The following is a 12,469-nucleotide window of genomic DNA, read 5'->3' as shown; positions in this document are numbered from 1 at the left end:
AATATTTTGTCTAAATAAATTTATGTATAACTGTTTAATTAAGCGCTAGTGTTTAATTTTGTTTATATATATATATATATATATATATGTATATGTGTATGTATATATATATATATATATGTGTGTGTGTGTATAGATCTTTTACAGTATCATGTATTTTTTATATAATGAGATATCCTTTTTATAACTATTTATTAATAAAAATAATTATAAATGTATTTTTTGATCAAGAACAATAAATATATAAATTATTTGAAAATTATAAATATGTTTCAAACACGTCGTATACATATGTACATATATATTAAATTCTTTTCTTGCAACTACTTTGATTATATTATTTTTATATTTTATATATATATATATATATATATATATATATATATATATATATATATAATTCTAAATAATTAATATTCATGTTATTATTAGATTTTATATTTTAAAGATGTAAAAATAATACAGCTTTTTAAATTTATCGAGTTAATTATTTTTTTAATTTAATCCATTGCGTCTTTGTTTCGATTCATGCATATAATAGTCAATCTTTAATAACAATAATTTAAATTGTTCGACGTATTCATAAATATTTTGTGCAGCTTTGTTGATATTACTAAAAATGCCATCATTGACATTTAAATTTAAATGTTCCAGCCCATCTAGTGACAGCAACAATGGCAATTTCTCTATAGAAATATGAGGATAAAAAGACTTGACTACATGAAACCTGAATGAATGTGACTTATTGTTTGATAACTCTGCAAACTCGCTTATCGCAGAAGCCGGTAGTGCATAATACAATCTGTAAGGAATCCTTTTGACAGCAAACTTCTCTTCACAATCTTTAATCTTCCTGGCGATGGTATCAAACACCTGTGGCAGAGATTTAGAACCTTGCTCATATAAATGAAAATCCTGTTTCAATTTATATTTATGATTACTGCTACTGCGGTAAATTCTGCGGGTATTTCGCAGCTGTAACAACGCAGTAGGCAATGAGTAACTATACGAAGTATATAAATGCACGTGAGTAAGATGTGGTTTGGCTTTCAGTTCTGTTGTGAGATGAGATGCGAGTTGTAAAACTCCACCTTGATGCATAAAAGCATAGAAAAAAGTCAATAGCAAATTAATGATGTACCAGACTACTAATTTTTTAGACTTAAACCTCTTCAGCTCAACAGAACTATGGGATTCATTATTTTCATCATTGTATCTTCGGACAACATCCAGATAAGGGACTTGACTCAACTCGGGTGCATGAAGAAATACCAATGGTAAGAGTACTGGAATTATAAAACGAGGTTCTTGATGAGGAAAAAGAGATAATAACGTGACTGGAACGATGAATGTAAATGTCATCAAGCCTACGATGCTCTGTAGACGTGGTAAATGCAGCCATTGCGCTTTCAATCCACTGGAAAAGAATATTATTGTTAATGAACCATTTCATACCAATTGATATAACTTACCTATATATCATTTTCATGAATGTCAGCAATCCAATAATTCCCAGAACGTTAAACAGTAGCGGTATATTTACTAGAAAATGTAGGAAACGTGGATGCAGTCCATGTGATTTCAAATTCTCCTCTTTTACATTATACTTAAGGAAATTAACTGGCGTTACTACAAAATTGTCAATTCCGATCTCAAGTTGACCTATTTCCCCTATTGTTAAATAACCGAAATAGAAACTATCGATTAGAATAAAAAATAGCATAGTTGGTAATCCACAGAGAATAAAGACGATTATTCTGATGTGAAAGTCTTTAAAGTCAATGCTTTTCGAATTCAATCCTCTTTGCAGCCAGAAAAAGATGGGAACAAAGGCAAACGCGATGAAAGTTGGTCTATTAAATATTCCTATTACTGTTATCGTAGCTAGCACAAAGCAATCATTCAGAGAATGCGAAGGTAGTAATGCTCTGAGCTTATAATATTTGACTCGCTCTACAGCAGTTGTTGCTTCATTGTACTTCTTGGAAAGGTAATCATTCTGCAACACTACCTGATATAAAACAATAAAATTTTTAAAGTAATATGAAATAACAAGCAATAACAGAATTAAAAGTGAAATATCTCTTATTTATATAAATGAGAAATTTCTTTAAAATTAAATTCCTTTTACTAAATTTTTCTTTATAGATCCTCATCGACTATTCTCATGTCATTTAATTTTTTAAAAAAGTTAGACGTACTTTTTCTGAATATACCATGCACCGGGAAACAAAATATAACAGTGCAGCGGTCAATACCAATTCAATAGAGTTGGATAGCGTACGAGTGGCATAGGTGAGCATAACATATGAACTAGCATATGTGACAAGTCTGACTCTGTAGTTCTGTCCATACATATAACAGATCTTGTATAAAAAATAATCAGACAAAAAGGAAAATGCACACATGAAAAGCCTTGGGAAAAGTACAAAGAAATATGGTCTCTTTAATGACAATCCAAGAAAGTGAAACGTATATGGAGACAGTCTTTTGAGAATTGCATAAGGCAAACCAACAACAAGTTGAGGAATGAATATAGAACGTATAGGGAAAGTAGCATTAAATTCCCATGGCTTATAGACGTCAATATCAAAATGGTCTCCTGTAAAAAGAAAAAAGATAAATATTGATTATAAAGCAAATGTTGAAATATGTAATAGAATGATGGAATACCAGAGATAACTTCAATGGATTGAAAGAATTCATCAGGATGAATATAGCCAGTTTGTAAAACAAAAGTAAGAGTTATTCTTAATCCGGCCAGAATCCAATAAAGGCCGATTCTACGTCGCACAGGTGCCACAGATTGATAATCATCAATGGATTTACGATACTCGTTCTTATGCTACAGATAAAAATATTTTATACATTAATGTAAGTATATATAAAAGTAAATTTAAAACATACAAAAATAAAGATCAGATTCAAAAAGATAAAAATATTTGATAATTTATTTAGAATTATCTCCTTACCTCAAATTTTAATAAAAATCTACCCATTCGACGCGTTTTCACTCAAAACGAAAGAATCCGACAGAAAAATATGATGGTCTGCCTCGCAAAACAAGTTATTAAGCGTTAAAATTTGAGATTTTAGAAATTAAGATATCTGTCATACTGGCTCGATACAGTGTTGTACATACTATAAATTAATTCCTAAAAATAAATATTCTCTGCTTTGATTACATAAATTCTCTGCTTTAAAATGCAAATTCTCTAATGCAAATGCTCTAAAAATTATATACAAAAATGTGTTTTTAAGAGAATTTGTATAATTAAAGCTGAGAATGCTTATTTTTAAGAAATAAATGACGGACCGTAGTGCAAACTTATTTATTTTGTAAAACAAAAATTTATTCATATTTATTCATATTTATGAAAAATATATAAATATATTTATTGTAAAATTTAAAATGTTATATATGGTATGTATATGTGTGTGTGTGTAATATATATATATATATATATATATATAAGTTCCATACATAAATATATATATATATATATATATAGTATATATAAGTTTTTTAATTCATCGATTGATTAATCATATAATGCGCAAATGCTGCTTTTAGAGCAAAGTTACGTTTATGTATAATGCAATTTATTAATTGAATTAAAAAACAACCTATACTTATATATTATTATATTATATATAACAGCCTATATTTATATAGTACTTATATAGTATCATATATACACATATATATATATATATATATATATATATTTCAAAATTTATAATAAACATATTTATATATTTTTTATAAATGTAAATAAATTTTCGTTTTAAGTACATAGCACTGTCAAGCCGGTATAACAAATATTTTAACCTCTAAAAATTCGAATTTTAACACTTAATAACTTGTTTCGTGAGATAAACCGCCGTGTTTTCCTGCCGGATTCTTTCGTTTTGAATGAAAACACGTCGAATGAATACATTAATAAAATTTGAGGTGAGACTATTCTAGATAATTACCAAATATTTCCTTTATCTCAGAATTTAATAAATTAATTTTTATTTCGATTCCTTTTTGCATAAAAACAGACTTGAAAAGAAAAAAAAAATAATCGTTCGGTATTGCGAAAGTTAATAATTAGACTTTACAGTTTTTTTTTTTTTTTCCTTCCGGTTGGAGGATGTCGGATATTTCCGACTGTGTGTCTTCAACCCTAGGGTTATATGACACAGATTTATCTGATTCCTTTTTAAGTTTCTCTGTAAGTTGACGTTTTGAAGGTTAAAAAATCTGTCATACCGACATATCACTCTTTGTTCTTCTTCCTTTTATTAGCATTTACTTTTAATACAGCCAGACACTGATATAGTACTCAATGCTTGCATTTTCAAAATCATTTTATCCTTATTAATTGGATATATTACTTTATCCTCGTTATTCGTCTATATTCGTCAATATTATACAAATCAAAGATAAAACGATCATGGAGATAAGAAATAATAGGAGAAAGGATATCTCTCTGACTGCATTCCGATATTCACTGCCAGTATTAAAAATCTATAATATATGTGACCTAAACTATATGTATATTTTCAGTATAGTATATTTTCTAGTGAATATCGGAACGCGGTCTCTGTGTTCTTGGCTGACGTAAGGGAAAAGGAGAGGGACCGATAGCACACAACGCTGATTGACCAATTATAAAATCTTCTGATTGGTGAGCCATTGGAAAATTCCTAAACAGGTTGATGTATGTGGAATTATATGCAATGTTTTATGCCATGTCTACAATTATTTTAACAGTTCCCCCGACGAATGATCAATCGAAGGGAGATACATTGTTAAATATTTGAGGTGAAGAAAACGAAGACTTTTTCAATTTTTTTATTTAGCCTTAAATTTTTTCAGAACATGTAAAATTTTTAAATCAAGATAATATGAGGTATTTCAGTTTGAGTATTTTCTTGCTGATGTTAATAAATTATTTTAATACATTATTAATATTTTTATAGCTCGATTATTCTTAAGGTCTTTTGGATCGAGTTTTTTTTTTAATAATATATTTTAATTTATAAAAAATCCCTATTTGCTCTTTTTATATATTTCTGAAAATTGTGTTTTCTAACGAAATTCAAATTGTCAAAATTGAATTTTGTATAAAATTTTTTATTTATCTAAAAATTATAAAAGCGAAGATAATAATTAATAGTATTTATAGATTTGAATTAAATTGCAATGAATATTATAGTTTATAATATCTGTTTTAAATAAAACTATTTTTATTAACTATTTTTAAATCTTTAATTAATTATAATTAATTGCGCATTAAATTTGAAGAATTAAGTCCAAAAAATATTTCATATTTTTTTACTAAACTATCTTTTTAAATAAATTTTTGATTGCTTAAGATGTATTTATGTTATTTTCGCTGTAAGTCCAGGGAAGTTCTTCGTTAAATTTGCTTTGATGAACCGCGTTCCTTGCTGCATATAATCGCTAAAAATTAAACATAAAAAAACAACTCTGATTTATAAGTACTATTTACATTATAGTGAACTTAAATTATGAAAAAGAAAAAAAAAACAATTTTAAATTTTTACTTACAACATTATCGATATAGGCTTCGCAACCATAACACCAAACAGAGATATCACTGAAGCTAAGTGCGATGGGATGCTCATTCTCATCTGCATGCTGCATTGCATGCTGATTAACATTACGAGCGCAGTGTACAGTATAACATTGCAAACAGATCCAATTCTCTATCGTGCTGGAGCATTCCGTACAAGGTAAAGTTACATCAATTCCACTCTGGGGAACATCATTGACCATAAACAAATGTGGACAATCTCGTAAGGGCACGATTGCAAACATTTCTCCTGCTGTCAGAGCCTGTCCAGCAAAAAATACATTATGGTTATTTATATATTTGCATGTAAAATAATAAAATAATAAATATTTAATTATCAAAGATTATTGTGATGAGAGATCAGAAAGATTTGCATAAAATATTTTGTATCATATATGTTTTATCATCATATATGTTTTACCTGAAGATTATCAGAGAGATATTCCGAAAGAGTTGTGGATCGTGTCTCACGTTGTAGAGACGTTGCATTCTCATCGTCGCGATCCTCGCGTATATTAGAATTTTCTTGCTGACTTCCTCTTGGTTGATTCGTTTCATTTACACATTTTTGTATATTTTGTGAAACTGCAAATAAAATACCTCATCAGTTATTTTAAAATAATTATTTCTGAAATCAATTAAGGCTCCTGACTATTCAACCAAGAAGACTATTCAATCCGCGTTGACGGTGGTGACACAGCATTATAGTACAAATTAGAAGTTTATTCATCTTTGTTTACCTTGAAATTTTTTATTACATTTAATTTCATTATTATGCAGATATGACTTATCTCATACTTATCAAATTCATAAAAATGGATGGCAACTAAAATTATCTTTGAATTTTATATACAAGATTTATATATAAAAACATATTTTTTACTTTTTTCAATAGCTGTCATAGCAAACCATGTTTTTCTGTCTGAATAAACTTCATTTCACATATCTTTTACGGCTATTAATTATCAACAAGAAGAAAAAGAATAGTAGCCGTCTATTTTCAACAAATATCAAGTATCTTAAAGTCATCTTAAGTGTAATTTTAGTCAAATATATCTTTATTTGCAAATTATGTGCAATAAATTTTACTATCATTTCTCGCTTATGATGTCACAATTCCAACATGTCCGCACCGACTAGTCAAGCGCCTTAAAGAATTAATTTCGAAAATTAATAACTTTGATGTACATACCATCTAAACTCTTTATCAATCCAGGATTTTTTCTCGTCTCGATCGCTTCGATTTCCATCGTTTTTTGAAGTTCAAAATTTTTAATTTTAATATTCTCCACTTCACATGTTAGTTTCGAAATCTCTTCATCCGTTACTAGATTTAAGCTGTTTTTATCAATTGTTAGATTTAACTCCAGTTTCTCACTTTCAATTCCTTCTAAAGCGATTTTCGATTCTGTTTTTTTTGGTTTATCTATATTTTTTCCATGCACTTCGAGTTTACTAGGAATTGTCTTAAGTTTGGGAAGTATTCTTTCCTTTGGTAAAGACATTCCATATTGCAGATTGGGCCAGAATTTTTTATGGGTCTTCAATACATTATTAATGGAATTAATCGCACTGGTACAAGGAACAAGATTAGGATCCAGCATTGGCAAAGGATCACCTAGGAGAGCTTTTGTACACATGGTCATCGCATGGGAAATAGAATTGATATTGTAGCCTCCTTCAAGACTAAGGATGACACGACCACTAGCCAAGGATGATAGCCAATGAGTTAAATGACCATAAAGTTCCGGACTTACAAGACAACCTGACAAAAAGTAAAAATATTTGATATTAATATTTTTATATTAATTATTCATGTATATATAAAGTAGGAATTTAAAAAAAAACATTTAAATATCTTCTAAATATATTTCAATATATAAAAAATTTATGATTACAAAAGTTGTTTAGTCTAAAGAAGGAAATATAATGGAAAAATAATTTTTCTGAAGGTCAATATTTTTTTATTTCTAAATGTCATCTATATTTTCTTATATGAACCATTTGAATTTTTTTACACGTATCGATTTTTTTTTTCATAAAAATTTTCAAATATTAACGAAGGATTATTAATTTATGTGATAATTTATATTATATTATATTATATTTTATTCTAGCATATTTTGAAATAAAATAAAAAATATCTCATAAACTGTTATTCGATAATAGTATCTTAATATTTATATACATAAAATAATGAGACAAATCAATTGATGTAAAAACACATTTTGTATATGTGTGTATGTGTATACGTGCGTGTGTGTATGCAAGATATCTAATAATTAATGATACAATATTTATATGTAGAGCGAATTAAATTGAGTAGAAAAAGCTATACTATTTTTGCATTAGTAATGAGTTATTAATTAATAAAAATATGCGAATACGCACATATCTAACTTATTGACAAATAATTGCGAAAATTGCAAATGGTAAAAAACTCTTATATTTTATCTAATCGTTTACCTGCATACAAGCAATATGTCATCAACTATGAGAGAGATTATGTATCAAGAGACGTTGGAGTGTCTTGTGTCAAGTGTGTACGGCACACAAAAATAAAACCCGCAGTTTTCTTTCTGTAAATTGATTATGATTGCGAGTATCTAAGATTATCGGATTCCAAAAACGGTTGGATCGATTAAATTTTTAATATATTTAATCAATAGCTTGGATTCGAATTACATTAGTGAAATTCCTTTATTTTTCTTTCTACCTGCTTTATAGATGTTTTTTTCTACCATGCTTATGGGCATAAAACAATATGAAATTAAACTGCTAATAAATTTCTTATTAAAAAACGGCCATTATCGTCGTACGATTGCTTTTGTATCGATATTAGGACTGCCGGACTGCGATCCGATTCACGTTTACAGCAGTTCGTGAGCATCATTTGTTTTTATTTAACATCTGATAAACAACAAAAATGAAGTGATTCACGCTATGAACATGAATAAAATGGCTTTATGATGACTGGTAATCCTCAATTTTCTGATTAATTACATAAATACATATTCATATCTCCACAGACATTCAAAGTCTCAGACTTTTATACATTGCACCTTCACACTCCTACGTCCACATAATTTCACACAATCATGCATTTTTGCATCCACACATTTACACGAATACATCTACATATCCGCCATCTAACATTTTACTAGATATATACTTCTAGATCGAGTTGTAATAGAAGAGTTTTCTATCATTTTGCGATTTTTGTAATAATTAATGATATAAATAAAAATGAAAAGATCAATAAACGAGCAAAGCTCGTCATAAGTTGTCTAATTATTAAAATATGTATTTAATGCATTTTAATGATAAGACAACGATTCGAATTTACCAAGTTTCTTTCAGCTGCTGATATATAAATTTAATAAATATAAATCAATAAATAATAATGAAAAATTTATATAAAATAGATTAGTATAACACAAAATGAAAGTCATCGTCATTACAATGAAAAAGCTAAAAAAAATCGATACAATAAATAACGTTGGTGATTAAAAAAATTGTATTAAAATTATAAATAAAGAGTCCATCATTTATTCATCATTCCATTACAAAAATTAATTAAATCTAGTGTTATTAAAACACTGTATTATTGTGCGTAATTAACGTGTAAAAATATATGTTTAATCTAATGGGAAATAAACAATAATGCAGTCATAAATCAGGATCGAGAAAAAATCATAGAATATGAATAGCTTTTCTGATCAATGTTTTCCGAATAAGCGGGTAGTGTTTAGAAATGTGATCTACAAAGATAGAGCATCCGTTTCTAATGCAAATTTCTAAATGTCTTAGCAACCGTGAATGCTAGACTGTTCATGTGAACGCACATTTATTCACAGATTCTTTAAAATTAGTATCTTTAAAAATTAGTATCTTATCAACTATTGTGAGAAAATTGAAAATGATAAAAAACTTTTCTATCCAGTGTAATCTACTTTACTTACGCACGATTTAAATTTAAAAAAATTTAATCATTGTTAATAATCTAATATTTGTTCATAATATGAATTTTATTTGTTAGTTTTCTATTAACAAAGAATTAGAATTACAAAGAATCAACTAACTAAAATTTTTTTAATTACTCAAGATTAAAGTCGGCTAATCGCTTTTGTAAATAAACATCTTTTTAATAAATAAGTTTTTTCATATTAATGTTTATATTTTTTATATTTTTATATAAAAATTATATGTAAATCATAAATACAACAATAAACCTTAATGCGTATTAAAATATATTTACCTCCAAGTGTATCACCAATACAAGCGTCAAATCCAGCAGAAACCAAAACTAGTTCTGGATTAAACTGATAAGCTATAGGCATCACAACTTGTTGGAAAGCTGCTATATATTCAGCATCTCCCATTCCTTTCTGTAACCGTAATAAAAACAATAATAATGTAATAAAAGAAAATAATAATAAACAATACATAATTTTAAACCGTTTATTGCAATTAAATATGTATATATATATGCGCGCGCGCGTATATATACATTATGTAAAGAAAATTAGAACTATTTTTTTTTTTAAATATTCTTGGTTCAATTCGGAGACTTTGAATTTTTTCTTTTATAAAACTTTGTCTAAAGTTTAATTTTTGAGTTAAAAAACAACAGTTCGCATATTATTCATTGTCAGACATGAATGCTGATTAGTTGATTGCAGTAGACGCACCGTATGTTGCGCAGCTCTTATTTCCTATATCTAACTTATAATATGTAAATTATTTCTTTTTATCGATCAATATTATTAAATTGATTTATTAGAATATATTGTCTAAAATACCATAAACATATACTATTTATTTACCTTATTCCAAGGTATATTCACGTTGAATCCCTCGCCTGCATTTAATCCAACGCTTGTATAATTAGCGAATTTGGAATTTGGAAAAAAATTTCCATTATCGTAACGATGAACGGAAATGTAAAGAACTCTTGGATCTTCCTCGAAAATAGATTGCGTTCCATTTCCATGATGCACATCCCAATCTACTATCAATATCCTGTAGCATATTTATATTTTTATCATTTAGTTTTGATATCATTATGTACAATTATACAACATATATACAATTATATATATATATATATATATATGTATATTGTATGTATAATTATATAGTATTATTATTTACAATTATGTTATTATATAAACATAGTATTATACCTCTTTAAATGAAAAGTCTGTATAGCATACATTGCAGCTACAGCAATATTATTAAATATACAAAAACCACATGCAGTGTTTTTTTCAGCGTGGTGTCCTGGCGGTCTTATAATAGCTACTCCAGATTGGCACTTTCCCATTAAAACCGTGTCTACTATTTGCAAAAGACAACCGGTGGACAAACAGGCACTTGACCATGTTTCAGTGTGAAGATAAACGGAATTGTAACTCGAAGCTTGCTTTTGTAATTCTTTAGGTTTTAAAGTCGATGTCTTTTTTATGCTATTAATGTAATCCATTGAATGAACCAATAACAGATCTTCTATCGCTGCACGTCTTTCCTTCGTAATAAAATAAAAGAAATAATCATATTGTATTCCTTCAATAAAATTTTGTAATTTTCAATTATACTAAGTTAGAACTTTACATTAAGTTAAATTAAAAATTCTTTAAGCTAAATTATTTATTAATATAAGTCATTATCTAACTTAAAATAATTTAAATTTCTGAATAAAACTGAATATTTAATTAAATTAAATACATGTATACACATACGCGCGCACATAAAATATTTCATTTTAACAAAAACAAAAAGAGAGAAGAAAGGAGGAAAAGCTATGTATTTTCTAAATTTGATATTATATTTAAAAAATGCCTCAAATAAAAAGTTTAGATTTTTAAGAGAAGTATTAGAGTCCGATTGAAACCTTTGTCTCGACCGAAACCAAAATCGAAAACTGGAACTCTCTTCAAATATTTCACTTATTTTTGATGATAAAAATTCGCTCGAAGAATTTCAGATGAAATGGTTTCGAGAAGGACATATTTTTTGTATTTTACTTAATAAATTTTTTAAAAAGGAATAAGCATGTAATTTTGTGTGTGTGTGTGTGTGTGTGTGTGTGTGTGTATGTGTCAAAAGATGACATCTTTGAACTCTTTAAAAAGAAATAAACAATTTACAATATGTAACTACATATATTTTTTTAAAAACAATTATGCTTTTTTTTATATAAATTGATTCATTTCATAATTCTGTACATAAATGTATTAAAATATTAAGATTTAGAAAAAAATTTAGATTTAGAAAAAAAATAGTTTACAAGTCATTTTTTGTTGGGTCCAAATAAGAATATAAAATATTTTATTAACTATTGATATTTTGATAATTTTATGTGCAGAATCACTAAACAAAATATATCTAAAAAATAATATAATTGTATTTTTAGAAAAATAGTTCAAAAAAACAATAAGTTTCATGTAACTTTAAAAAAATAGACGTTTTTCGAAAATTGATTTTAGATATTGCTTGTCCTTCTCCATACCATACACTTTTGTCTGAAATACCATTTCTATCGAGTTCAGTTCTTGAGATATTCGATTGAACTATTTAAAATAAGGATTCAATTTATGTGTGAGCGTACGTGCGTGTGTATTGTATCATACTTGTAAAAAATGCAATCGTCCAAATAAGCCATGTTTTTCGTGATTTTCATAAATGCTGGAAATACGACTTGGTTTTTCTGGATGAGAATCGTCAAAAATATTGCAATGTTTCTGCATTTCTGTATCGTAGACAATAGATACTTTATAACGTGTTTCACGCAACTTTGTAACTGCAAAAATAAAAAATTAAATTTCTAATAAAAATTAAATAATAATTAACTGTTAATATCAAAATAATGTTAAAGTATA

At 27.2% G+C, this 12,469-nt stretch overlaps 2 protein-coding genes and 1 long non-coding RNA gene across 9 annotated transcripts in view; 1 reads left to right on the top strand and 2 right to left on the bottom strand.

Moving 5' to 3' along the window:
• Nucleotides 1-422: 422 nt before the first annotated feature.
• Nucleotides 423-4,516, bottom strand: PIG-Z (phosphatidylinositol glycan anchor biosynthesis class Z). Of its 4 annotated transcripts, none has more exons than XM_089073287.1 (6): nucleotides 4,259-4,516; nucleotides 2,973-3,155; nucleotides 2,674-2,845; nucleotides 2,202-2,602; nucleotides 1,473-2,011; nucleotides 423-1,417 (listed from the first exon to the last, which is right to left on the bottom strand). In XM_089073287.1, the coding sequence occupies exons 2-6, from the start codon at nucleotides 2,997-2,999 to the stop codon at nucleotides 496-498; spliced, it is 2,061 nt and encodes a 686-aa protein (XP_088929413.1). In that variant the 5' UTR covers nucleotides 3,000-3,155; nucleotides 4,259-4,516; the 3' UTR covers nucleotides 423-495. The 4 variants fall into 4 exon arrangements, with proteins under 4 accessions (XP_088929413.1, XP_011634508.2, XP_011634507.2 ...); XM_011636206.3 differs by having other exon boundaries at nucleotides 2,973-3,050; XM_089073288.1 differs by lacking the exon at nucleotides 2,973-3,155 and having other exon boundaries at nucleotides 1,145-1,286; nucleotides 1,372-1,417.
• Nucleotides 1,849-2,939, top strand: LOC148937222 (uncharacterized). Its single transcript, XR_016138462.1, has 2 exons — nucleotides 1,849-1,990; nucleotides 2,149-2,939. It is a non-coding gene; the product is annotated as an uncharacterized LOC148937222 (long non-coding RNA).
• Nucleotides 4,517-5,104: 588 nt separating the features above from the next.
• The window catches only part of HDAC6 (histone deacetylase 6), a 13,817-nt gene continuing 6,452 nt past the window's right edge, over nucleotides 5,105-12,469 (bottom strand). For all 4 annotated transcript variants that reach the window (XM_089073281.1, XM_089073278.1, XM_089073279.1 and 1 more), the window contains 8 exons: nucleotides 12,221-12,390; nucleotides 10,775-11,115; nucleotides 10,415-10,610; nucleotides 9,847-9,976; nucleotides 6,781-7,353; nucleotides 6,010-6,173; nucleotides 5,564-5,851; nucleotides 5,105-5,455 (listed from right to left, as the gene is read on the bottom strand). In XM_089073281.1, the coding sequence (XP_088929407.1) occupies nucleotides 5,363-5,455; nucleotides 5,564-5,851; nucleotides 6,010-6,173; nucleotides 6,781-7,353; nucleotides 9,847-9,976; nucleotides 10,415-10,610; nucleotides 10,775-11,115; nucleotides 12,221-12,390 (1,955 nt within the window). In that variant the 3' untranslated portion in view covers nucleotides 5,105-5,362. The remainder of the gene's footprint in view (nucleotides 5,456-5,563; nucleotides 5,852-6,009; nucleotides 6,174-6,780; nucleotides 7,354-9,846; nucleotides 9,977-10,414; nucleotides 10,611-10,774; nucleotides 11,116-12,220; nucleotides 12,391-12,469) is intronic.

This window comes from Pogonomyrmex barbatus, unplaced genomic scaffold (assembly GCF_055798465.1).
Source record: "Pogonomyrmex barbatus isolate J1 unplaced genomic scaffold, ASM5579846v1 scaffold15, whole genome shotgun sequence".
NCBI classification, from domain to species: Eukaryota; Metazoa; Arthropoda; class Insecta; order Hymenoptera; family Formicidae; genus Pogonomyrmex; species Pogonomyrmex barbatus.
Note: the sequence above shows the minus strand (reverse complement) of the source record. Positions and strands in the feature narration are given on the sequence as shown.

Bases quoted from the DNA above. Each gene is read 5' to 3' on its own strand.
- PIG-Z (XM_011636205.3), bottom strand. From the start codon at position 4,297: ATGCTAATAAAAGGAAGAAGAACAAAGAGTGATATGTCG. The intron at 2,846-4,258 runs GTATGACAGATT...TTTTATCTGTAG, and splicing joins GAACAAAGAGTGATATGTCG to CATAAGAACGAGTATCGTAA. The intron at 2,603-2,673 runs GTATTCCATCAT...TTCTTTTTACAG, and splicing joins ATCCATTGAAGTTATCTCTG to GAGACCATTTTGATATTGAC.